At 37.4% G+C, this 27,264-nt stretch overlaps 4 protein-coding genes across 6 annotated transcripts in view; 2 read left to right on the top strand and 2 right to left on the bottom strand.

Moving 5' to 3' along the window:
* extl3 (exostosin-like glycosyltransferase 3) overlaps positions 1-7,815 on the bottom strand; it is a 28,450-nt gene extending 20,635 nt beyond the window's left edge. Inside the window, exon 1 of the mRNA XM_055054320.1 lies at positions 7,624-7,815. The gene's annotated coding sequence lies outside the window, so the exon portion shown is untranslated. The remainder of the gene's footprint in view (positions 1-7,623) is intronic.
* A 1,224-nt stretch (positions 7,816-9,039) lies between these two features.
* On the top strand, positions 9,040-14,570 carry riox1 (ribosomal oxygenase 1). Of its 2 annotated transcripts, none has more exons than XM_055054374.1 (15): positions 9,040-9,129; positions 9,284-9,430; positions 9,520-9,668; positions 10,851-10,950; positions 11,136-11,249; positions 11,470-11,576; positions 11,659-11,766; positions 12,282-12,316; positions 12,528-12,706; positions 12,896-13,000; positions 13,536-13,677; positions 13,753-13,873; positions 13,964-14,063; positions 14,153-14,239; positions 14,325-14,570. In XM_055054374.1, the coding sequence occupies exons 1-15, from the start codon at positions 9,052-9,054 to the stop codon at positions 14,409-14,411; spliced, it is 1,659 nt and encodes a 552-aa protein (XP_054910349.1). In that variant the 5' UTR covers positions 9,040-9,051; the 3' UTR covers positions 14,412-14,570. The 2 variants fall into 2 exon arrangements, with proteins under 2 accessions (XP_054910349.1, XP_054910347.1); XM_055054372.1 differs by having other exon boundaries at positions 9,517-9,668.
* On the bottom strand, positions 14,559-16,422 carry LOC129375347 (NADH dehydrogenase [ubiquinone] 1 beta subcomplex subunit 1-like). 2 transcript variants are annotated; one of them, XM_055054376.1, is made up of 3 exons: positions 16,314-16,422; positions 14,858-15,038; positions 14,559-14,737 (listed from the first exon to the last, which is right to left on the bottom strand). In XM_055054376.1, exons 2-3 carry the CDS (start codon positions 14,995-14,997, stop codon positions 14,701-14,703), a joined length of 177 nt encoding a protein of 58 aa, XP_054910351.1. In that variant the 5' UTR covers positions 14,998-15,038; positions 16,314-16,422; the 3' UTR covers positions 14,559-14,700. The 2 variants fall into 2 exon arrangements, with proteins under 2 accessions (XP_054910351.1, XP_054910350.1); XM_055054375.1 differs by having other exon boundaries at positions 14,858-15,002.
* Positions 16,423-16,590: 168 nt separating this feature from the next.
* Positions 16,591-25,370, top strand: cpsf2 (cleavage and polyadenylation specific factor 2). The gene is made up of 14 exons (XM_055054371.1): positions 16,591-17,176; positions 17,727-17,886; positions 17,971-18,076; positions 18,165-18,294; positions 18,387-18,502; positions 18,639-18,826; positions 19,747-20,037; positions 20,139-20,239; positions 20,535-20,738; positions 20,837-20,989; positions 21,083-21,305; positions 22,894-23,208; positions 23,451-23,585; positions 24,961-25,370. The coding sequence occupies exons 1-14, from the start codon at positions 17,028-17,030 to the stop codon at positions 25,051-25,053; spliced, it is 2,364 nt and encodes a 787-aa protein (XP_054910346.1). The 5' UTR covers positions 16,591-17,027; the 3' UTR covers positions 25,054-25,370.
* Positions 25,371-27,264: the final 1,894 nt, after the last annotated feature.

Raw genomic sequence — 27,264 nt, 5'->3', positions numbered from 1 at the left:
TTCAGTTTAAAATTGCATAAGTCATTTAAAAATTATTAATGTTTATTATTAAACATTTAACAAAAACAGACAATTGAGGAAAGCAATAACCCTTTACTTTTATACCTCTGGTAAAGATCAGTTCATGGAAGCTTTTCCTTGGGCAAACTGGAATTAAAGATGTGGTCAGATGACTGTATCAGACAGAACTGGTTTTAAGATGGGAACAAACAACCCAGTACTGAAAACATCTCTGCACCATCAATCAAATCTGTTGACCGCGCCGTTCCAGTAATCCTGGTTGCCACTCTTCAGAGAAACCTCTTGAGTTTAAAAATGTGTACCAATGGTGTCTGACCTATTCATTATGTAACATTTAATTACAGACCATGACATGCTGCTCAGTTAACCATGTGACTCTTCATAATTATCTTAGGAGGTTAAACGTGATAGGAGAGTGTGAGGCTACAAACTGACTTTCATACCATGTTTCCTGTGCATGAATCAAGACATCTGCTTCTATACACTTAGTCCTGGTCACTAAAAATTTTGAATATTTCTATACTTCATTCATAAAGGCAGTCTCATATTTTCCTCTAAGGTTGCATTCCATAAAAATATTTCAAAACTTTGCCAGTGAATCAAGATTTAAAAGACATTTTCCAATTCAAAAGGAAATACTCATCTCTTAACTGTTCATTTAATCTACAATCACGCTTTGTCTGGGTCAAACTGAATCCAGCTGCCAGAACTTCGAGTGCTGTGACAGCTCAGCGTAACAAGATGACAAGAACAGAGAGGACGCACAGAAAAAAGAACGGTCTTTTTGTATTCTACAGTGGAGACTCATTGTGTAAGAGTCAAGCTCACTGCTGCAGAGGATCTCGTGCGCATTTTTCTCTTTCTCAAAGCTCAGCATTCACACTCTTTTCTGTATGCACATGAAGAATATGAGTTTCATAAACAATTCTAACATCAATCCATCCATACATTTTTGACTTCCTGATAAGTCTTCTAAGTCCCACAGAAATCCTGTCACAAACTGATTCTGTTTTATGGTGGCAATTTCCCTAGAAATGTGGATGCATGACCAGCCTCCCTTAACTAGAGTCAGTTCACCATGGTAACCTTTAAGGATACCCAGGATGTCATTGTTTTGCATCAAAAGGGCTTCGCAGACAAGAGCAAGATTGCACCCTATTCCACTACTTGTTCACTCAAAGAACTTCAAGGAGAGCCGAACAACTTCTGTGAAGAAAGATTCAAGATTCAAGACACCAAATAAAATCCAGAAAGAGTCAAAACCGGCTCCTGAAGAGGAGTCAGCTAACAGCTGTTACCAGCCCAGAGCTTGTTCAAGAATGGTAGCAGATAAAGTGAGAGCATTGCTGTACACACATCTTTCCAAGAAAACTGTGAAGGACAGACTGATGATATTCTTCCTGCTTTTCTATGAACTTTTGCTGCTTTTTCACTTTTTCATTTTTAATCCAGTACCAGAACATTTTTTAAATCACTGTGGCACCAGGAAACCCTTGAAACACATACAGTAACTTGACAAAGAACCAATTTTTTAAATGTGTTTAGCCACTTTGTCTGAAAATACATTTTTAAAAAGCATTTAAAACTACTTGATCATACGCAGTGAAATTCTGACTTGTTGGACACCATGTGTAAAATTAAAAAATAAGGATGGAATTTGTGTTTTTAACAAGTTCAAGAAATAAAGCATCAGTTTTGTAACAGATGTTTTAGGTTTGAATCGAACACTCTAACTTGATTACAGAACTACACTAATAGAAATTCCAGGAGGTGAATGTTCTTTCTGTGAACAGCCATGAACTCCATGCAATCTGCAAATGCATAAGCACGACTCCCAAACATTTGCCTTGACATCAGAGCTTAATTGTGAGTTCTCTGCCAGTGTCAACACCACACTGTGCCAAACCTACAGCATTAACTATTGGGCTCAGTCCAAAAATAGGACCACTTAGTCAGTCATGACAGATGTAGAGAAATAACCAACTTCTTGCTGAAAGCTACTAAAAAAGTGAACTAAATCTATTCAGATTAAAAAGTGTGTAGGAGACTTTAACATTTTTATTAAGTTAAAGTTGCTCATATTTCTTTTGAGGGTGCCAATAGTCAATTTTAATCAATTTTAATTAGAAAAATCACTTGCTAAGGGTTCAGAAACACTAACCGCACAAAGAATCAGCCAGGAAGGCAAACACTGATTTACCAATTTGTCTCAAAGGATCGTGGGTAACACAGCAGACTCTACATGCATGCAGTAAAATCCTACACCGCTAACTTATAAATCCTCTTGTTATCTTGCCATAGCAGCCATACTTGCTGGGTCCTCCCCAGAGCTCTTCCACTCCCCCCCTCCCTCTGCATTAGCTGGCACGGACCGCAACAGATTGACTCAGCCCGACAACAGCTGCCAGAACGCCGCGAGCCTCGTCCTCCAGACACTGACGGATTGTGGGAGGCAGCCAGGGTGATTAGCCCCTGACGTGGGAAAATTATTGCAGTGTACCACCCCAAAAGCAACCGCACCTGAGCATACCCATCAAGCATTCACTTTAAAAATCATGTAAAGCCCTCTTGAAGAAGAAAAGGTACAATTACAAGGGGATGCAATCAAATCAGTTCAATATATTGTTCTTAATTTGAACCTAAAAGTTATATAGACTTAAAGATTCCTCATCAGAAGCAAATCTCAATAATCTCAATGCTAAAAAAGCAGTCACTATCTGCTTAAATGGACAAAGCTAAAACTATTTATTTTTATTCAACAGCAGTTTTTCTGTTCTCAAACAAGAACAAACTGCATTCAACAGAAATTTCACTCATGCTATTGATTTCTCTCCATCTTCTGGTGAAAAACTGAACTAAATAACCTATTATTCAATAAACATCTGGAACAAAACTTAACTTTTCCAACAGAAACCAAGGTCGGCCAGAATGCCGACCTTGGCATTCTGGTCGATAGATTTCAAACCTTTAGCACAGAGCAATTAATTTTCCAATCTTCAACGTTTCTGCCTTGTCGTTCTGTATTTTAGCTGACTAAAACCCTGAATCTGGGTTGCCTTATATCTCCAAAACCTTTAAAAGTCACTAATGAAACAGACTTTCTGGAAATGCTCATGCTACTTCAAAGCAACAGACAATCCTGTCAGGGAAGCATTATGAAACTATTCATGTGTCACACCGTCTTCTTTTGCTTTCAGTGCTGTTTTTCTTAAAAGCAGCTTTGCCTTTAGGTCTATGAACTCGTTGCTTCTTGGAGGATAAGCAGAAAGAAAAATCTGTTCTAGGTGAATCGTGTTTCTGTTTACTAAGAACAAGCTTAGAAATACCACAAAGGAGGAAGTAAAAACACAATAAATCTACAAGATAAAAATGCAATGCTTGAGGGCATTACTTTTTTCCCAGACACATGATAGCAGCTCCTAAACTGAACTGTTTCTGCAGTCCTTCTTTATGGAAAGGAAAACTGCAGTGTTGTGTCTATATGTTCAGTAAAACGCTGCAACAACGAGACTTATAAATGAAGAATACAAACTAATAACACAGAGTAGGACTATCTGCATGTCAGTGCAGCTTTAATGAATGTTGTGTCATCACAGACAAATGTCTAACCATGAATTATGCTGAATTATCACAGCACAAAATAATCAAACCCCTTCAGGAGAAAAGCACAAAAGTTTGAAACCAGACAACAGGCATTTAATACATTTTCCAGCAGTAATTTTTTCCCCCCCTCATCACCAATTAGACTGCAAATGTGATCTGTTCTGGATCACAAGGCAACCAAAACAAAGTTCAATTGGCTTTTTCAGGAAAACATCTGAGCATCAACAACCTTCTACCTTCATATTCTGTTTGTCTTGTGTGACGTCTCTCTGCTGGTAAACCAGCCCCACATCATGATGCTACCATCACCATTTCTGGTAGATAAGCCTAATCTTAGTTTCTCCAAATGTATTTGTGATGAAACACTTCAAACTTTGTCTCAATTAACCTAAAAACTTTTCTCCATACAAGATTTATCTTGTCCATGCAAGCAGCTGCATATTTACAAATTCAATTCATCAGTTCTGGAGCAGATCCCTACGCCTTGGTAGAAAAGAACAATTCAAGGAAATTGGAAGGTTAAAGAAATAATCTCTAACAGGTAAGCAGAGACATTAAGTGTAAATTTGACCCTGAATACAGATCTGGCCATGTCCGACTTAAGGAAAACAATAATACACATCAAACTTGAACCCTAAACTCTCATGTAAAAATCATCAATGTATGAGAATTTAAAAATAAAATGAGAATGATTTAAACAGATCATTAACAACCCAAAATTTACATGCCATTAATTCTCATGAGCTCAAATCCAACTTTTCACCAGAACTGCAAAAGCATCCAACCGCCTGGATTTTTTCCCCAGCCAGACTGAAGACATTTTGGCTCTTGACAGCAGGAAGGACAAGCACAGGTGTAACTAATAATATTAATGAAGGGTTTCAGCGAGCCACAGCAGAAATCTGGAAGTGGGAACACCTACGCAGAGTTTTAAAAAATGTTAATGTCTGCTAAGAAATGCAAGATTTGAATCAGAAAAGGATGTATTTAGTAGCATCTTCATTGAAAATTATTATAGGACAGAAAGAGACCAATACAGTAAATGTTTATATCAACATTTTCTGAGCTTAAATGACAGAGATGAATGAGAATATATTGTTATTGGAATATTTTAAACAAGTGGAGTTTCTCATAATAAAATTTAGAGCTTACTGTTGTTGCTAAACGTGACCACAAGGAAACAGAAATAATTCAGGCAAAGCATGGGAGTCAATCCTCGGAGAAAAAGATCAATATTTCTGTCCACAATGGACTACATGCTGCTCTGTGTGGCACATATAAATTCACACTCTGGTCCATTATATTCTTAAAACCAGAAAAGTTCAAATTACAAATATTGCAGCTTGCTACACAGGACACAAAAAAGTATTCATGCTTCTTGAATGCAACCAGACTTTATTATGTTACCATCCATTTTAACTCCATCCATTTTAGTGGTGTTTTATGGAATAAACCAAAAAAAATAGCTACAAGGAATTTATCCAATTTTCTTTCCTTAGAACCATAAATAAATTACAGAGAAACTAAATAATTATAGTTATAAATATTTATAAGTCATGTAATTAGAGCTCATGTGACTTAATTCTCGTGCAATTCTAGTTGTTTTGTGAAGGCCTCAGAGGTTTGTTAGTGAACAATAATGAGCAAACAGCATTATAAAGGAAAGGAACAGAGGAGGCAGGTCAGATCATAAAGTTGTGAAGAAGTTTAAATCGGAGAGAAGCTTTGCTCTTGTCAGATGAGACCAAAATGTCTGTTTGTTTTTTTATTTCTGGGCTAAATGCAAAGAGCTACGCATCGAAGAAAATATAATTCGCAATGAAAAACTCAGTTGCATTGGCATCCTGCAGTGGGGATCCTTTCTTCGGGAGAGACAGGTAGATAAGAAAACCTGGTAGAGACTCCAAAAACATCCAGGAAAAGGAATCCTGATGCAAAGTCAAGATAATCTGTGACTCTCCAGCAAATTTGACAGTTATGCAAAGAAAAAAAATTGTAACCTCTAGATGTGCAAAACTTTCTGAAACATACCCAAAGAATAAGATTCTGAAAGTGCTGCTTCAGAAGGGATTAAAGGAAATCCACACCACCATTTATTATGTTTCTTTCACTTCACAATAAGGCACAAATTTGAGTTTGTATATTGAAAATCTAAAATAAATTTAGTGTTTTTAAGTTAGTGTTTGTAGCATGACAAAATGTCACAGCATGAATAATTTTCCAACTTACATAAAACTCACACACTGACTTCTCAGTGTGAGTCTACTTTAATAAAATAAAGTTATTCCAAGTAGTCCAATTACAGTAGCTTAAATAGCAAAAGAAACATTAACATACAAAGGGAACTTTCTTGATAAAAAAAAAATCGAAACACAAGTTGTGTTTAATTCAGTCATGTGTCTCACAAATCCCACATTTCGCACAAACAAGATAATTTTTCATAAATCATACAAGTTAAAATTCAAAACACATTTCATTTCACCCAAAGGGAAATTAAATGATGTCTCTCAATCCATAAAATTATGAAAAACAGTCTACAGAAAAACAACTTAAAAAAAATATCAGAACTAAGTAACTTCAACAAGCAGCAACTAGGAAATGCACAATTCCAGAAAGCATCTTACACAAACTATTGACTATGCAGAATTATACAGGATTCAAACAATCAATCCCTAGCTTAGCTTGCACATGACATATGGTTAATTTTTGACTTTCTTACTTCCACTCATACCTATCGGCAGGGGTCAGTGGTAGAGTGCACTTTGAAGGGCTCAATAATAAAAATGTAAAAAATACTTCTACATACAAAAAATAATGAAAAAAACTCTAGTGAGGCTCTATTTGTTAACTAGTTCGAGAGTCCCCGAGATCAACTGCCCTTGCAGTGAGCATACAACTCTGACCAAACAGCGCAGACCAAGATAACCGTTGAATGAATTTGCTCTTTACTCAGACTGGGTAGTCCAATAACACCTGGCCTCCAGCTGCTCTGTGCTAAACAGATATTCTCTGTGCTGGGAAAAAATATATATTTCCAGATGGTTTGAGCTGCATTTGTTTATTTCCACCATGCAAATGACATGAGCATTATCAGGTGATATCCAGACATTGGGCTGCTATGCGGCTGAGGGGTGAGAAAAAAGGTCTGTAACAAATGGGGCCAATTTGCAATAACAAAAAATACATTTCCATAACAAGATAAGCCATTAAAGAAAAAATGTGAATATTCAATTAAAGTGCATGGAATACTTGTCACATTACAAGTCTTGTAATGTGCAAAACTCAATCTATTCTAATGGGATTTCAATGTGACTGACACAAAGCAGTTCATAAGGGAAAGAAAAAAATGGTCTTTACAAACTAACAAAACAAAAGTTAATATGTAATTTAATTATAGCAAATAGGTTAACGGAATAACTTATAACTTGAAAGTTTTTTTAAAAAAATGCAGAATTGACAGTGTACTATGACCCTTTAACAACTGATTTAAGTTGTAGTGTCAGTAAAGACAGCTGAAGAGTCTATTTCACCATTATGCATGTTATGTCACTTGCGGCATACTGGAGCGTCAAATAGGTAGGTATGAGGAATGTGGGGTTATGGTCAAGTTTGAGTTATTGTAGAAAGAATAAATGTTTAAAGCTGCAGCCTAGATATGCATTGGGCAGCAGACCGCATCTCTGTGCAGCAGCAGTAGCAGCTACACCGGCTGGTTGACGTGTGATTTCTACTGAAATCAGCGCGAAACATTTCTGCAGCTGCTCCAGAAACCCTCTTCATACCCCCCTTTGACTCAAACCAGTAACATAACCAACACCTTGAGTAGAAAGGCGTGAAAACGGCATTATATCACCCTCCTGAAGATAAAAGGAGGTGTTCATGCACAAACCGCCTCATCTGGCCGAACAGCTAGCCAGTGTTAGCCAGCAGTGGTCACAACAAAATGTATTTACTCTGTCCTGCGATACAAGATCAACATTAGCTTCAAAGGCTACTCACCTCCAGCAGAAAGTGCGTCCTGGAAATAGAGGCTAATTCCTCCCCCAAGTGGACGGAGAGATAGTGAGAAGTGTGACAGTGTTAAATCTGAGTGGCTACGGTCCCCGGCCAGCCTGGCGGTGCTGCTGCGTTTCCATCTCACAGCTCCATTAAAAGCTGCATTGTTGGAGCGACGGCTGCACAAACACCACTGACTGCAAGCAGTGAGGCATTCTGGGAAACGAGGGAGAGCAATGCCATTAAAGGCAGCGGTAGAAAGGTGGAGAAACTGCGCCCCCTGGTGGTCGGTCTGGACGTGATCCACTTTTATGGCGCATTGTGGACCAAGGAGTCTGCAATCTGCGTCTCCTGGGCTTCCATTATAACTTTGGCTAAAGTAATAAACTGTAGAACTCTATGACCTTCATTTCTCCTAACAAACTAAAGCTCTATTACATTCTGGCTATTAATGCCATATTAGATTGATGTCATTAACAATTAAATTAAAAACCATAAACCAAATCTATTTCCTGTTGTTCTTCACATAAGGAGAGAATAAACTGGAATTTAACTTTAACTTCCATGTGCAAAAGTTTATACTTTCATTAATTGTCCTTTCTGGTGTTTTCAAAAAACGTGAAATCCCTTTTATGCAAATATATTTTAAATTATTATATATGCTACTGTTAACCAGGAAAAGGAAATACACTTTAACTCTCAGTGAATTAACTTCATGTAGTAACTGTTATTGCCGATAAGGGTTAGTGTTCTGCTAACTAATGGTTAGTGTGTGTTTTGTGGATGTGGAGAAGGTATTTTGTGGGGACTGCTGAGGGAGTATGGAGTGTCTGGGTAGCTTTTAAAGGCTATCGATCCTTGTATGCCCCAACCAAGAACTGCGCCCACATTCTCAGTGTAAAGTTGATCTTGCTCCAGTATGCATTGGACTCTGTCATGACTGCCCCCTTGTAACCGATCATGTTTGTGGTGTTCACTGACAAGATCTTAAGGTATAGGAAAGGGTGGGTGACTGGTTTGGCAACCTCAGGATCTCATATTTGCTGTTTGCTGAAGATGTGTTCTGGTGGCTTCTTTAAGCCAGGACCTTTTGTATATATATGGATTGGGACTTTATCTGCAGTAATCCTGATACTATGCCAGTCTGTTGAATGAGCTTATTTCAAAGAGCTGGCACCAAAAAGGAGTCAGCTGAAGTGATGGAATAACAATAAGAAAATATTTTAATCAATAAATAAACAAAACTAAATAATTTATACTTATGAAATTATCATTAGCGTGCTGGTTAATTTTTAGAAGTTTGGCGTGAGCGTCAGTCCTCCTTCGAGCTCCCGCCCTGTTGGTGGCAGTAATGAGTTACCTGAAACTCAGCCGTACCAATCCAGCGGTTGCAGAAACAGTCTAAGTGTGGAGCGCGTGGAGTGTAAACACATGTCTGCTTTTGCTTTGTATCAGACTCTGCAGTCAGAGCTGCCCCCTCCGGGTAAAAAGCCCTGCCAGCGGGTACAGGTGTGTGTACAGGCTTCATTAATACCCGACGGAAAGATTTATATATATATATGGCTTAGTAGCTGTAGGAACACATCATGATATTCGTGTTTCCTCGCATCGAATGCATCGTTATTGTGTGGCACTTTAAATTAACCTCTTTTTTACTAATTAGGTGAAAGTAAAAAGGAAAAAGAAAAAAGTAAATGGGTCTGCAGTTGCTATTGTCAAGCAAACTCGGGCCCAGAGGAGGAAGATCCGCAGTAAACAGTTGAAGGCAACAAATAAAGAGGAGAGTAAGGAGACTGGACCACACAATACTGTAAGCATCCTCTCAGTGTTTGAGCGTAAATCAGTGTTGTTGAGTGTGTGTGGGTGAACCAGATTGGGCCTTTGTGTTTGTTAAAGCAGCTGAAGGAGGATCAGAGGGAGGAGAGTGTAACTGCAGAGTCTTTGGGTGATGTGCTCACTGAACTGACCAGAGTTAACAACAGCAAAGAGAGAGCCAGCAAATTATTCGAGTGGTTCCTCAAACCCGTTCCTGCCAAGTTCTTCTTCAGGTAAAGTGTCTGTATGATACTACATTTGTAAGATGCTCTGCATTAATTGAACCCTCACAGCCACTACAATGTGGTACTCCAGAATGATTTGCTGCATTAGTTTTGTACCACTCCCCTATGTTCATCAGGTTTTGCATGTTGGCAAAACAGTTAAATTTAATCTAATTAGCTTTAACCTCTACAGAGCTGCAATCAGGATGCCTTTATGTGTTCCTCTCTCGTTACTTTTTCATAGAACCAGAACATTGACGTGACCACTACATAACCTGCTGGCAAATTCTTCCAGCTGACCTCTGAATCTGCAGCTCCATATTAATCCATCATTTGTCTGCTTTGTTTCTTGGTCTTCATGACGCTGTTTGTTTGTCAAAAAACATCTGAGAATCTACAGAGAACAGTTGCGTTTACATTAATAATAAGTTACACACTTTCGATGCAGTTTGGTTACATCGAAGTCCATTAAATAGGGCAGAATAGAAATAGATGCCGTACTTTTCATACTTTTATTTAAATGCAGCAAGTTGGTGGTAATAATGTTTTTGCAAGGAACTGGCTTATCTAAAAGTAATGTTTTTTTCTGCACATCCTGGTGATGCTCCATTCTATATAAGTCCAAGAAGATTGAACTCCGCATTTTTTATCATGGTACACTAACATTTCTGTTATTACTAAATAGCACATAAAGTGAACTATTATCAGTGGGTATGGTTAAACGTATGGATTTACCTGCAGCAGGTCTGCAGGAGTGTGTGTGTGAGAAAATGCTGTGATATGCAGTGACCTGCTGGCGTGCTTGTCCCCATATTCTTTGTCAGTGCTTCCATCTGTGGAAAGCACTGTGTGTTCTGTAATGCTTTTGTCATCGTCAGCATTTATATTTTCAGCTGTTTGTCCTACAGTTTCTCCTACTGGGATCATATCAGATGGACCAGCATTTGTTTTCCCCACAAACAATCAATGGAGCCTTGAGGGCTTCTTATGCCATTTAGTTGCAAATTTGCCAAATTTTGCTAAATGCCTACTGGAGAAAATGTGCTTGTGACAAACACCACACAAGTAAATTGGAAAATATATATCATCTTACTTGGACTTCAAAATCTCATACAGTTTGTATTTATTTTTATGTTTTGCCTCATTTGTTTCCGTAAAGGTGATTTATTTGTCTTTTTTCTAAATGTGAAGGGAAACATGGGAAAAGAAACCTGTCTACGTTCAGCGCAAGAATCCAGATTACTACAAGGGATTGTTTTCAACAGCTGAGTTTGACCGTATATTGAGAAAGGTAATTTTCTGAAACGATGCACAAATCCGTCGGCCAATTATCAAATGATCACCACTAACTGGTGATCAGTGAGTCAAACACTGAAATATCTGTTTTATAACTTATGCAAACATTTAAATCTACCACTTTTTTCTGTCTGCATCAACAAACAGCATGCCTTATGAATTTGTATAATTTTTCTAAAGGAAAATGTCCAGTATGGAGTGAACCTGGATATCACGAGCTACGTTAATGGCAAGAGGGAAACGCACAACCCTCCAGGGAGAGCTCTGCCGTTCACTGTGTGGGATTTTTATGAGGTAAGAATGGGACAGTTCAGATTTTATGCTTGTTTATGCACTGAGTGCAAATATTCCTAATAACTTTTATGTGTCATTTTGTAGCTGCAATTTGTCTAAGGAATGCATTAAGAAATGATCATATTCCATGAAGAAGTTAGAGATACTAATTTACATTGTATTGAAGTTATTGAACTAAATTTCTAAATGACTTGATATTTTCTCATCTGTTTTCCTGTAGAGTGGCTGCTCTGTGCGCCTCCTGAATCCCCAGGCTTTCTCCTCCACAGTGTGGAATGTGCTTTCCATCCTCCAGGAGAAATTTGGTAGCATGGCAGGAGCCAATGTGTAAGTTCAAGGGAAAAAACTTGTTTGCTTCAAACTTCTTTCTTGTTCGTTTCAGTTTTAAAAGCTTTTTTTCTTCGGCCAGATATCTGACGCCTCCGGGAACTCAAGGTTTTGCTCCTCATTACGACGACATTGAAGCTTTTGTGATTCAGCTGGAAGGGAAGAAACACTGGCGAGTGTACAGTCCGAGGTAAAATTCATTAAGGTTTAAACTCCTCAAAAAGCTTCAAGTTCATCTGTTCTTCTATAACAATAAAAATATATTTTATATATTTTTAAGAATTTAATGGTGCCTATTTTTTTCTTTGAAAAGAAACTTGCTCCCCTGTTCTTGCTGAAAAAAATGATTCTGACAGCATGATACTGCCACCCACCAGCATGTTTTATAGGGGAGAAAAGTTACATTTTACTCTAATCTGATCCAAGCATCTTCTTCTATATATTTGCATCAATAAAGGGGGTTAAATATGAAGGCATGCTGCACTTTTTGGATTTTTTTCAACTTCTAATTGTACTTTTTTTTGATACAAGAAATATCTTGATCAGTTTTTATTATACGTATATAAAGTGGAAGTAATTTGAGGCAAGAGCAGCCAACATTTTGGATTGTTGACAAAATTTCTGGTAGATATGTATCAATTATATAAATAATTTTTTGGGGAGAAATAACTTTTTGTTTATTTATTTATTTTTTTACATCTTTAGATCTGAAGATGAAGTCTTACCTGTGCTCTCTAGCCGTAAGTACCAAAAAGTTATTGATTCTCGCAATGACATTATTTACCTCACCTGAAATTAAGCCAGGGCTTTTTATTCCTTTTCCAAAACCTTTTTCACAGAAAAAACAAGCTAATTTTATGATGACAGAAGTGAATCAACTCTTTTGATATGCAGCACATTTGATATTGTGGAGGTGAGAATGCATCAGACATTTTGCGTTCTCCTTTCTAGCAAATTTTGACCAGGCAGAGATTGGGAAGCCCATCCTGGATGTGGTGCTGGAAGCCGGGGATCTCCTCTACTTCCCTCGAGGATTCATCCATCAGGGCAACTGTTTACCCGACGCACACTCTCTGCACATCACCATTTCCTCATACCAGAAAAACAGCTGGGGCGACCTGCTGCAGAAGGTAAATGCACTTTTGGTCTCGCAGTCAACATAGCTGGCAGGAAGCTGCATTACTGCGTTGCAACATTCTAAATATAGAACAAGTTGATGTAGACTCCTTACTGCTTTGTGTGTAATACATTCTTAAAAAAAACATTAAAGTTGCTGAGCTGTTTTATTTGATTTAATGTTTTTGTGATTTCATGTTTAGGTCATTCCTGCTGCATTAGAAGTGGCGATGGAGGAAGATGTGGAGTTTAGACAAGGTTTACCTTTGAACTACCTGACCTACATGGGAGTGCAAAATTCAGATAAGGTCATTATTGCTATATTAACTCATTCTGGACTTCCTTGGAACATAATTAAGGATTTTTTAAAACAAAAATTGAATGAGTAGTTGTGAAATTTGGGAATTTTATGTAATATATATACTGACTCAATATAAACACGCACTCCCACCATTTTTATTATTTTTTCCATTTTAAACATGTCTCAGTAGTGCACCTTGACTACTCTTTTTTTTGTACCCATCAGTGTGATTTTGGATATTCTAATTGGAAATTAGAAAGTTTACTGTAATTGGTTGGTGGATTTTAAAAAAAATTTTAGCTGATGTTTGTCTGTTTCATAATATATAAGCATTTCTTTAGCTCAACTCTAAATTCAGACTTTTTGTTTTTATAAGTTTTTTTGTTTTAAAAAATAATTGCAATTATGTGCTGTAATCATGCCATCTTGTAAAAAGAATGGCTCAAAATGTCTGAATTAATTACATTTATGCTCATAATAACTTCATTAGCAACTTTTTACCAAAACTGCAACTCTTAGTGAGTGAAATTGTTCTTGTGCAGGCGGACCCACGGAGGGCAGATTTCTTGTCTCGGGTTGAGAAGTTGATTAAGAAACTCCCGAATTTCGCCCCGGTGGACGCTGCTGTCGACCAGAAAGCCAAAGAATTCTTTCACGACTGCCTGCCTCCTGTGCTCACTCCAGGTGTGTGCTGTAACTTATGAGATTATGCATGAATGGACAATTTGAGATGCTAATAATTGATCTCGTCGCTCTCAGATGAGCTGGCCACCAGCGTGCAAGGAGCACCGTCTAGGTGGGAAAATGGCAAAGTTATGAATGTTGGTGTTCACATCACTACTCAGACCAAGATCAAGCTGCTTCGTGCAGGGTGTGCCAGGTACAACAGCAAAACTTTTAGTTGTTGTTTTTCTTTCCTCTATTTTTATTTAGCAAAAATACATTTTACCAATTCTTCTTTTTGTGCCAGACTATATGGCGATGGAGATGCCGTGCACCTTTGCTACACCATCGATAACTCCAGAGTTTACCATAAAGAGGAGCCCAAGAGCTTTGAAATACAAACAGAGGTATGTTTGTTTTGTGTGTCTTAATTCTTATTCTGCACATTGTTCAGATTACATCTACCTTATTATTATTATTTTTTTACTTCTTTCAGCACACAGATGCTGTTGAGTTTCTGATCCATTCGTATCCCAACTTTGTGACAGTGGGAACTTTGCCTTGTGATTCTGTTCAGGATAAGGTGGGATTCTATGTTATTTGAAACAATATTTACTGACATAATGAATATATGAGTTATGTATTAATTGCTGATGCTTTTTTCCCAGATTGCTTTGGCTGAACTTCTTTTTGAGAAGGGCATTATCCACACTTCTGAACCTCTTCAGGCCCCACCAGCTGTTCAGTCAGAATGACCACATTGTAAAATCTAATGCTTGTTTAAAATAAGATCTACACCATAATACTTGGTCTAAAATAATGTTTTTTTGAATCTGTTATTTTCATGAATGTGCCATTCCTAGATTTTTTGATGCATAAAAAACATACTAGCAAATAAAAAGTTTTTGAGAACAGACATTTTTATTTAGTTGATACAACTCAAAATAAGGTGTATATCAGTCTCCTTCAACATTACAGCTTGAGGGCCACTCATCATTATTCATTCACACTTAAACAGATGGAACTTTACAAGCAGTGAAGCGTCTACTTCCAGGTCACCTCCTCACCAGGTTTCAACTCTCTGCAAGGGGCAAAATATTCAAGGTTCAAAAGATTGTATCAAAATATGGTACGATTAGCACTTGAAATACAGTTTGGGTTTTCAAAATGGACTTGAGGCAAAAGTAATTACAGTTCTTACCTCTTGTACAGTGCACTCTTGTTTCTGAATGCTGTCAGCTTCTGGTCCTGTTGTTTGTCAAGGTACCATCCAATCACAAAGCCCATGGGAACCAATATGTGTGCCCAATTCACACTGGTTGGTAATGCGAATTTGACCATGGTTCCTACAACCACAGCAGGGTAAAAGATGAGGGAGTGATCTGAGATGTTGGAAAATAAAAGTAATGTTTTTTTTAATTATTATTATTTAAATGAGCGCTATTTTATTCACATCAAATTACAAAAAATGGCATCCTAAGGCATTTTCATTCTTTTTAATCACAGGACTGTGATGCTGAAGCAATTTTAATTTAATTCAGCAGAAATTTTATTCCAAATTTTGCTCAGTCAGTAACAAAATGTCTAAGGAAGCCAGTAAACTGCATCAAAACTTGTCTTCACTGCATCCTGAGTAAGCAACAAGGTGACAGTGGAGTGAAATATTTCCCTTTTAAGAATGAGGCATTAATTACAGATAAGCAAAAACAATGCTACATTTTTAGCAGGTTTTGTTCTTTAGATGAGGGGTACATTATTAATATTGAAATATAAAAGTTTACACAGGATGTTTCTAAAGTGTTTTTAATTTCGCCTTCTTCATGTGTTATTGAAAAATAAAGATAAGTAAAAAGTTTTTGGTTTATTAATCCTACATTGTACTTCCATCATCCTTACAATAGCTCTCTGTTATACACCTTGTGAATACACAAATCACTTTAATTTTAGTTGGATCTGAATTCTTCAACTCAAGATGCTGTAAATGTAAAACACAAATCGTTTCAAATATTTTAAATGTGAAAGGAAAATTCCGAGACAGTTTTCTTAACGTTTTGCCCATTAAAACAACCTCAGGTCAAAGGAAGATGTTTGCAGGCGATTCCAAACCCTACCATTAAATGCATACAAAAAATCCGTAAGATTTAAATTTCACAGCGTTGATGAGGTTTGTTAGTCCAGAAAACAAACTAGAATTAATTTTTGATCTAGTTTCAAATAGTACAAAGTAAATGAGGAGCCTCTAATGATCTTTAAGTAGCTTATTTAATCAACACTTATTAGAAAACGGGTTTAAGAGGAAACATGTTAAGTTTGTTGATGTGTTTTGTCAATGACAAGCAAACTTGATTACAGATTTACAGATCTACTCAAATCAATCACAAAATCAATTTAAAATTATGCTGCATATCATTTCATTTGGTTATTTGGTTTGGTTTGTCCATCAGCGAAATCCTGTAAAAATGACGCGAAGCAATATTTATTAACAAGTTCACGCACTGCTAACATGGCAGCTAACTGGCATTAGCAACTAACGCCATATAAGTAAGAAAGATTATTTTGGTTTTTACATGAATATCTATGTCAGTGAGACAAATATGTAAGACCAATTAAAGGCACACAATAAGGAAGACAATGAACGGAAAACTTTAAAATAATACCTTATGTTAACGCCAAACGGTAGCCGTAAAGTCTTCCTTCTCTAAGCGAAGGACATTGGACTGTACCAAGTGTGGATCAACGACGTCTTCATGCTAAACAATAACACGGTTACAAGGATTCTGTTCGAAATTTATTTACAATAAGATACAAGTTAATCCTGTGTTTTTGATAGAATCCATTGAATATAGTACGATAACGTCCTATTTACTGTTTTCACAGATTTATTATAACTTTATTTGGTACGTTTCTTTACCCTTTCACCTATGACGTAGCAGCCAAAATGGCCGCTTCAAACCCGCTAACAGAAAAGTCTTGATTTTGAAGTAAAAATAAATAATAACTTTAAGGTTACTTTCTAATATTCAAAAGAAGGATATATGTATTTGATGCTATATTCTGTCGCTTTGTGATGTTTTCTGCCTTCTTTTAGTTATCTACCTAGCATGTAGCTAGCATTATAAATAGCCGTTGCCCGGTAAACGGCTAACAATCGTGAAAGCCAAACTGGATACAAGTTTGATCTTGTTACATATATTTACCTTCATTCTAATGCAGCTCATGTTGTATTCCATTTTGTGGAATTTTGCTTTAAAAAACATTTTTGTTTACCTTTGAATGATTCTCTGTAGTTAGCCATTGTTACAGAGACTCGACATTTAAAGTTGGTTTGATGAAGACGGGTTTGTGCTTTTGTTGAGAAAAGTAAAGGAAAAATGACTTCCATTATCAAGCTGACAGCCGTGTCGGGGGTCCAGGAGGAATCGGCTCTTTGCTACCTGCTGCAGGTGGATGAATTTCGCTTCCTCCTGGATTGTGGATGGGACGAGAACTTCTCAATGGACATCATTGATGCCATGAAGCGGTGAGTATGATTACAGATGTCAAAGTTTCATGTATGTACTGCGTTTCGGCTTTAACACTACACACAGAAAGCTGTTGCATTCTTTTATTTTCAGTGGGGCAGAACATTGTTCTCGTACATGTTCAGGTTGATATGAAAACTAAATCAGGAAGGTGCATCTGATCCAAAAGTTCTGACCAATACCTGAAAATGGGTCAAATTACACCAGACAGGATTCAAAATCTGGTGTTCCTCAAACAAAAAAGAAAAGCTTTTTATAAATTGTGCTTGTGGGCCACAAAAAAAGTTTGAGATACTCACTGAGTTTGCACCCATAGTGCTTTTCAAATATATTGACTGTGCATCAGTTGATAAGATGATTTTCTACACTGCTGAAATATGTTTTTTAAAAGATGTAACCAAATCAGATTAAATCAAGTTACATTTCAATAAAATCTTATTGACTGCTAAGTTATGAAAAACTCAGAATAACTTTCAGGAGCTAAATCTAAATTGTTTGTAGATGCTTCTAACTTTTTTTTTAATCTCTGTATTGCATTTTTGCTGTCAGATATGTTCATCAGGTTGATGCAGTCCTGCTGTCGCACCCTGACCCCATTCACCTGGGAGCCCTGCCCTATGCTGTGGGCAAACTGGGACTGAACTGCACCATTTATGCCACCATTCCTGTCTACAAAATGGGTCAGATGTTCATGTATGATCTATATCAGGTACAGTACTGCAAGTTAAGGCAAATAAATGTCTTATTTGCAACAACAGAACTGATTCCTTGAATGCTCTTTTCTTGTTCTTAGTCAAGAAGCAACAGTGAAAATTTCACGCTCTTCACCCTGGATGACGTGGACAGTGCTTTTGATAAAATCCAGCAGCTGAAATACTCACAGATTGTCAGTCTGAAAGGTGAGATGAAAATCAAGTGACACCCCATTTTCTATAACCTTACGTAAGAAGATGATTTTTTTAATAAGTAATTTTCTTTGTGTTTCAGGAAAGGGGCATGGTCTGTCGATCACTCCTCTCCCAGCCGGACACATGATTGGAGGCACCATTTGGAAAATTGTCAAGGACGGAGAGGAGGAGATAGTTTATGCAGTGGACTTCAATCATAAGAGAGAAATGTAAACAGACACAATAACATACTTGTGTAAGCAAGATTATAGGCTGTATATCAGTTGCTAATTTGACCACTCTTCTTCTCTGTCTGTTCCAGCCACCTTAACGGCTGCTCACTGGAGAGCATTAGTCGACCGTCTTTACTCATTACAGATTCCTTCAATGCTGCTTATGTACAGCCACGCCGCAAACAAAGAGACGAGCAGCTGCTTAGTGAGTAATGCACACAGAAGTCTTTACAGTAAAAAAAAAAAACACCTTCAGTTCAATAAACATGAGACTATGTAGAAAACTCTGTCTGTGCCTTTACTAATGGCTGTATCATCATCCTCCTTTAATACCCACAAAGCGAACGTAATGGAGACCCTGCGTGGAAATGGCAATGTCCTTATTGCCGTGGATACGGCCGGCCGCGTGTTGGAGCTAGCGCAGCTCCTCGACCAGATTTGGAGGACGAAGGATGCTGGGCTTGGAGTTTACCCTCTAGCACTGCTCAACAACGTCAGCTACAACGTGGTGGAGTTCTCCAAGTCCCAGGTACCAATCAGTATCACACTTTTATACATCTTAATTTTGGTTTTAATTAAGTCTCAAAGACACAAAAACATTAAGTATTTCAATTGTAGAACAGATATGAGCATGAATGTTGTGATCAGTTTTCTTCTTTAGATTTACAACAAGTTAATAACAAATAGTGATTTAAGAAATACAACAAAACATGGTTGTAAAATGAAAACTGAAGCAAAATAGCTAAAAAGCCAAAAGTAAAATATCCCCCCCAAAAAACAATGCACACAGATGTTAAATAAAGCTATTCAGTTAAAAATATTCTTAAACTCAAATTGAAAGTTATATGCTTATTTAAAAACTTCAGAATAATAAATTGTGTCTTTTAAGATCTCAGAAAAGATGTCTTCAGTTTGCTTTTAAGAACTCTGTATGTTATGGAAAGATGCTCCAGAGCCTCGCCATATGCTTAACTTATGACTATTGGAATATTTAATAAACAGCTACAAAGAGTTCAGAATATTTCTCAAAGCTGTCTAGCAGTCTTTGTAGTATAACTGAGCTCTTCTAAGGCCATTAAGAGCTTTGCAAACAAGAAAAAATAAACTTTTAAGTGTTGCAACTTTGTAATTGTTTTTTGCAGACAAAAGAGCAGAACAGGGATCCAATCTGCGAGTAACAAAAGCATGGATTAATGAGTCTGTTGTCTGTATTGGTTTGAGAGAAAATTGACCTTACTCTGGAAATGTTTTCCTAATAATAAAATCCAGTTCTAGTTAATGATTTAGTGCATCTTGAAACTGAGGTTTGAATTAAAAATGTCTTGTTTGCTAGAGTGTTTTCGGGTCTTTCCATCATCTTTATGATAAGATTTGCTTTTCTAGTTTTTCCACACTGGCGTTATTTTTTTTTTGTGTGTGTGTGTGTAAAAACCAAACCCATCTCTGTAGGTGGAGTGGATGAGTGACAAACTCATGAGGTGTTTTGAGGACAAAAGGAACAATCCATTCCAGTTCCGACACTTAAACCTTTGCCACAGTCTGGCAGACCTGGCCCGGGTACCCAGCCCCAAGGTGGTGCTTTGCAGCCAACCGGACCTTGAGTCTGGCTTCTCCAGGGAGCTCTTCACCCAGTGGTGCCAAAATGCTAAAAATTCCATCATCCTTACCTACCGCACCACGCCTGGCACCCTGGCCCGCTATCTCATCGACAATCCTGGAGAAAAGATGCTGGATTTGGAGGTGAGAGAGGTGTTCATGCAGAATCTTCCCTGAAAAATTCTGCCATTTATAGCTGCGCTTCAGCATCCCAGTGTCATAATTAACTCTTCTCTTCACATCAGGTGAGAAAACGAGTAAAATTGGAAGGGAAGGAGCTGGACGAATATCTTGAAAAGGAGAAAATAAAGAAAGAAACAGCTAAAAAACTGGAGCAAGCCAAAGAGTAAGTTTGAATAATCTCTGAATCTTTACAGTACGGTTACAAGTTTTTTTTTTGTTCTTTTGTTTTTGTTTGTTTTTTAACATGGAATATAATTAATAAGTAAAATATTTGTGAAAGTTAATAATTGTATTTGAAGAGGGGCTAATAAAGTCCCACAATGCATGCTTTCTGATCTAGTAAAAGTACATTAAACTCAATTATTTACACCTGATTACAAATGAAAATATGTCATAAGGTGTATGAGTTGTAAGGAAGATTTTTAGATGGAATTAAGTTTTCTTTATGGCTTTTTCAGGGTGGATGTGGATTCGAGCGACGAAAGCGATATGGAAGATGATCTGGATCAGCCGGCTGCGGTGAAAACCAAACACCATGACCTGATGATGAAGGGCGAAGGGAGCCGCAAAGGAAGCTTCTTCAAACAGGCCAAAAAGTCATATCCCATGTTCCCGGTGCATGAGGAGAGAATCAAATGGGACGAGTATGGAGAAATCATCAGGTACTGAAGTCTGAATGCAAATCGAAGGATGTAGAGATCATTTTTTTAATCACCAAGTAACCTATCGTGTGTGTGTGTTTTTCTTTTTTTTTTTAAAGGATTGAAGATTTTTTGGTTCCTGAACTGCAAGCCACAGAAGAGGAGAAGAGCAAACTAGAATCTGGGCTGACAAATGGTGATGAACCCATGGACCAGGATTTGTCTGTCGTTCCTACAAAATGTGTCTCAAGTGTTGAGAATTTTGAAATAAGGTGAGTCATCACTCACAAAGTGAACCACACCAGTGTAATCTCCATATCTATAAAACTCTTACAATGACCCTGTGTTCTTCTTCTATGTTATAGAGCGAGGGTGACATATATAGACTACGAAGGTCGCTCTGATGGCGACTCCATAAAGAAGATCATAAATCAGATGAAGCCCAGACAGCTTGTGATCGTTCACGGGCCACCAGAAGCAAGTCTGGACCTGGCTGAGTCCTGCAAAGCTTTCAGCAAAGACATCAAAGTTTACACACCCAAACTGCAGGAGACTGTGGACGCCACCAGTGAAACACACATCTACCAGGTCAGTCTCAGGAAAATCTGTTTTTAAAGATGCCCATTGGAGTTTTATTGAGAGGTTTTACTTTACTGTGTTTTGTTGAGGGGTTTGATAGTCTATCAGATAAAATCCACATAATGAGATTTGAGATTAGACTGTGACAAAAAGTATAGAAGTTGAACTTTGAGTTGTGTTTCTTCTGCTGTGAAATAAATTAATTTAAGTTGCATTTGTTGAGTCATTAACCCAATTTATTTTGTGTAGCTGTGTAACCTTCCCAATCGCCACAGTGTCTTTCCAAATCATAAATTCACGTATCTGAATTGAGGCCTCCCTCAAATTGTCTTAACTTCATTGTAAAATATGTAAGTTTACCTGACACCATGTTCCAAATTATTATGCAAATTAGATTTAAATGTCATAAAGATAAAATTTTTTGTTGTGCTATTAAATTTATAGATGTTATTGTGTGTCAGGGCTCTTTGAATCACTATAATTAATTTCAGAGAGCTGGATTGATTAGTTTGTCTGGTGAGCTCAATTAAAGAAAATCTTCTTAAGAGATTTTCTTTCTTAAGAATTATTAAGCAGGCCTGTGGGCAACGTATATGACAAGGAATGCCTTGTCATAAATTGCTGTATGACAAGGTATCAAAACATTAGATATTTAACAAAAACTGAAGTGTTATCGTACCGTGAAGAGATTTGTGGCTGATTCAGAACAAAGATGGGTTTGTGTAGATAAAGACATAATGAGGAAGGTTTCTGATAGACAAATTCATCGGATTAACAGAGCAGCTGTTAAAATGCCTTTACAAAGCAGCAAACAGTTATTTGAAGAGCCTGGTGCCTCTGGAACCTCAGGGTGGAGGATCCTCCAGAGGCTTGTGGTGCATGAACCTCTAACCAGAGCTCACAAGCCGAAACGGTCGCAGTGGGCCCAGCCGTAGATGAAGATTAATTTTCAAAGAATTTTGAAGGTGATATCAAAGAAGGGGTCTGATGTTAACTCGGTCTGTTAAGATGTTTTGATTGAAATAACTTTTGATTTTAGTACATGTGACCACTTAATGTTGCACATTCAAAGAATGACTGTTTGCAGTTCTTTATAATGCATAAAATCTGCTCTGCATAATAATTTGGAAGAATGCATTTTGAGTTTTTTATTTAAAAAAAATACTGTTCTCATGGTGAGTTTTGTTCAGTAAAATTTGATTTATACTGTAATAGTTCATGACTTGAAAATTATACTGACCATCATTTGCATTGACCATTTAAAAAAATCAGAAAATTCTGACTCCAAGTGGTTGAGGCTTTGGCTAACCAGATGCTAATAGACCCTTACTAGCTAGCTAGATAGCTTTTAGTAAATCATTGCCAGGTGGCTGGATCATGTATGTTGTTGCTACTGGCTAATTTCTGTTGCCAACCTGTATGATGCTGCATGCATTCTGTGCAGTCTTGTGATTATTGCTATCTAAAATGTGCAGGATTTTTTTTTTGTACACTTCTGTCATGATACAAGTCTTACATTTTATTCATAAAGACCTACATTTAAGTTGGTGAAACCTGCAGACACCCTGTAATCCTCTCCCTTTATTTGAACTTAAAGGTGCGGCTGAAAGACTCCTTGGTGAGCTCTTTGCAGTTCTGCAAGGCAAAAGACACGGAGCTGGCCTGGATCGACGGTGTGCTGGACATGCGCGTTGCCAAGGTGGACACCGGCGTGATGCTGGAGGAGGGTGTGAAAGAGGAGGCGGAGGACAGCGAGGTTCCCATGGACACCGCCCCCGAGCTTGGCATCAACCAAAACGCCACGGCCGTGGCGGCGCAGCGTGCCATGAAGAACCTGTTTGGAGAGGATGAGAAGGAGATGTCAGAGGAGAGCGACGTCATTCCCACTCTGGAGCCGCTGCCTCCCACTGAGGTGGGCAGCTGTGGTTTTTCTGTTAGGAAAGCCATCTAGTACACAGCACTGAGTACTTTCTATAAATTGAACATTAACATTTGCATTTATTAAGTCTAAATATTTCTTTCCGACCAAAAAAAGGTCAGTTGACTTGTTGAGATCCCCGAGAAGATATTTTCTTGTGATTTTAAATGTATATGTTCAGCATGGTCAATTAAAAGTTCAGTTTAACTGAGTCAAAGATTTTCCCCTCTCCTCAGATTTCAGGCCATCAGTCTGTGTTCATCAACGAGCCTCGGCTGTCTGACTTCAAGCAGGTCTTACTGAGAGAGGGCATCCAGGCTGAATTTGTGGGTGGAGTTCTGGTGTGCAACAACGTGGTGGCCGTCCGCAGGGTGAGCGTCCAACCCCTCTATCCATATCCTCTTTCTGAGCATGCGGTCAGTCAAAGTACAGAAGACATTCAGCACCACAGACTGTTCAGTTGTTGTCATGTGATGCAGCCTGTCGAGCTTTTCCTTTTGATCATCAATGTTCATTTTATGAAGCATTGAGTTTGAGCACAACAGGCTGCTGTCATGGAAAGTGGCCTGAGTTATTGGTGATGAAGAAGTTTTCATGAGAAATAATTGTTGTAATTCTTGGATAAGTATATTGATACAAAGTGGAAGAGAGAAACATTTCTTGATTTCCAGGAATCAATTTCTGGATCCCTGCATCCGGCGATCAACTTATGTATTATGAATTTATTTTGTCCATCAACGTTTTATCTGTTGTTCTTTTTTTCATGGATTCTCCCCTTAAAGAAATGGAAGTTTAGATACAGTGGAAAAAAAGAGACTTTTTTTTCCTTCAGTCTGAAGTTTAATCGGAACAAATTTCCTGTTTTTGATTAGTTAAAATTACCAAAATTATTTCCATTTTCTAAATGCCACAATAATGAGAGTACAAAAATGTCGAAGATTTTTTTTTTTTTAGTGTCTTCTTGTTGGGCTGTTATTTCTTTTTCCATTCATTCATCATTATTTCAATTGTTTTTCCATCATTTCACCTATTCTTAAGTCAGTTGTAATCCATCTTTCCTTCCTGTTTAATTGTTCTCTTAGCAGAGTCCATATTCAAACTTTGAAAATCTCCTCATTTTATTCTGGAATTTTGTATTTCAACTTTAAGAATTAGCTCAAAAATTTCAATCTGAAAATTAAAGGAATTTAAATAAGAAAATTACGTTGGAAGCCTTTTTTTAAGACTTCAAGTTGACACCAGACTTGTTATAAGACACTGAAAGCTGAAGCATTTCATTAGGCCCATACAGTCATAATGATTAATCTGAAGAGACAGAGGAGCAAACAGAGATTACCTAAGCAGAATATAAAATCCCCAGTGGAACATGAAAATATCTCACCTTAGGTGAAAGACACAAAAAAATCAATCAGGATTTAACCAAAGTATAAGCTGAAGCCAAAATGCTAACAACAAACTGCATAATTGACATGAACTTAAAATAGATGCAGCACAGAAAATGAAATCAAAGAGTGCTGTGACTCATAACGAAGATGGTTCAGATGCTATTTAAATGGAAAATCTTGATCTGAATTCATGAGACGCTTACAAAAAACCGTCTGCACGAAAGAATAGGGAATAACGATGTAAAGATGTTTTTCTCTGCAGCAATCTGCTGCACAAGGTTTGTTTATCTCTGCTGAGAGATGCGACCTTGTTGCTTTAGGGCTGAGGTGACCTGTGAATCTTTCTGTTCTTTTTGCTCAGACGGAGCCTGGACGCATCGGCCTAGAAGGCTGCCTGTGTGACGACTACTATAAGATCCGGGAGCTGCTGTATCAGCAGTATGCTGTTGTGTAGCAGCAGCAGCAGAAGAAGAAGCCCCCATGGATGCAGAAAACACCATCTTTGTATGCAGACTTTAGAAGGACTTTAATACAGTCTATGCCCTGTGGATTGTTCCATCCTCACTGCAAAACCTCTTGTATATTCTCCCTTTTATACATTAGTTCCAGACATTTTTTTATTGTTTACATTTATAAAGTGAAAGGCAGATTGTGTAACTTTGTGGACTTCTTCATATGAACACCTGTGAAATTGCCACATTTCTATGAATCCACCCTCTGGGAAGCTATTTTCCACTTACTGTCAGTAAATTGTTTGTCCTGCAAACAGATCATTGTGTGTTTGTCTCTATTATACATATTCGGCCAATTTTATTGTGGTAATTTGAACTATATTTTCACCAATATACACTTTGTACAGTACTGTCCCTTTTTATATTGTAAAGATAGTAAAGTCATTATTGCAGCTGCTTAAGGTTATGCAGAATTTTTGTGAAGAAAAAAACATTTATGCATTTTGTGCAGATAAAAAAAATCCTTTAAGAAAAACATGTTTTATAAAGTAACCATTGCAGCAAATATTGATACTGCTAATGAGCCTATAAACAGTAAGCATAACGCTTTTCTTAGTTTAATTTACTTGTTTAAGTTTATGAGTATCTAGGATATTGTTTCAAGTATTTCATAACCTATTTTCCAGAAATATATGCTCGGGAGTCAGTAAAAAGCCTTTGATGTCCAACCATCATAAATGTAAACGTAAAATTTGCGGACTTTAACTAAATCCGTGTGCTTCAATCTGATAAGACAAAAATTTGGTTTCGAAGAAACAAACACTAAGTAGGTCTATGGTGAAACAACGGGTCAATATGTAAAAAGTAACAAGTATGGTGGAGATGCTGTTACACTGTGAGTCTGTTTTTACTTTTTATTTTTGTCCTGGTGACTTTGTTAGACTGTGTGCAAACAGGAACTCTTTAATATCCCACAAAACCTCAAATATTAGTATATGGCAGAAAATGGAAATTTGGTTGCATTTGCTCTTCCAACAGGATAGTAAAAATAAAGCAAAATTAACAGAAAAAAGGGTTCACCAAACATAAGTTCAAGCTTCACTGATAGCCATTTCAGTCCACAGATGTACAAAAAGAGAGAGAAAAAATTAGAGTGATCTGAAGAGAGCAGAGGAGAGGATTCAGGACTCTGTGGAGATTCCAAAGAGGAAAGAGCAAAGATTTCTCTCTGTGCTGAAATCTTGTGAAGTTAGATGAAGTACAAGTGCTGCTCCTGGTTGAAGGTGAATGCTCAAGCTTAAGAGACAGCTGTACACATAGCTTTTATTAAAGATTCTGTACTAGTGTGGTTGAGATTTTATTTTTCCAGTAGAAATTTGAAACTCTTCTTCTGAAGCTCTCTCTTGTTGTGTCCCTCAAGGTTCTATCCTTGTGTCCTTACTCTTCTTACTCTGTATTATTATTCTGGGCAGTGTTTTTAAGAACTACTCAATACGAAAATGTTTAAATTCACTTTCTCTTGACCTATTATTTTCTGTCATGTTGAAATCAAATCCTTGACAAAAGAACAATAATCATCTTTGTTCCTAATTAGTGCTCAGCACTCAATCTAAAGCAGTTTAGTAAGATTTCATTATTCAACCCTATTATTTAAGCTAACCTTAGCATTTTGGCCAATTTTTACTCATACACTAATGTTTGCATATTAGATGCAGTAAATGCATGTTAGTCAAATTGCTGAGCATCAGGGTTCAAACCAATGGGCACACTTTGGCAGGCCCCTTTTTAATTTCTTCAGAAATGTTCTAGAATAGTATCACTGTGCACATTTTAAAATATGTTCTTTCATCTTTCTGATTAACTTGTATCATTAATGTGCACAAGCGTTTTCTTTGGGGTCTTTATGCACAATTTACTGTGGTTTAAAAATGTGCAATAAACAGAAACTTGATCTGAACTTGATCTGATTTGATTCAAGCTTCAAGTCATTCCAGGTGAACTAGTTACTGTAGCAACAGCAGATGGAGACATTTTTCAATGACATCTAACCAGCTTCTGAATACCCCTATCAAATGCAGCCAGGCCATTTGTAGCACATTGATGGGATGGCATTGTCACTGAAGTCAGAACCAGGGTTGGATTTAATTGACCCTGCTTTTGAGAACCAGGATTAACATGTAATTCATGAAATGCTTTAGCAAAGGAAAAACAAA

The sequence above is a fragment of the Poeciliopsis prolifica genome, unplaced genomic scaffold, assembly GCF_027474105.1.
Source record: "Poeciliopsis prolifica strain line A6 unplaced genomic scaffold, Auburn_PproV2 SCAFFOLD039, whole genome shotgun sequence".
In the NCBI taxonomy this organism is placed as follows: Eukaryota; Metazoa; Chordata; class Actinopteri; order Cyprinodontiformes; family Poeciliidae; genus Poeciliopsis; species Poeciliopsis prolifica.
This window is presented reverse-complemented; position numbering and strand designations above follow the sequence as displayed.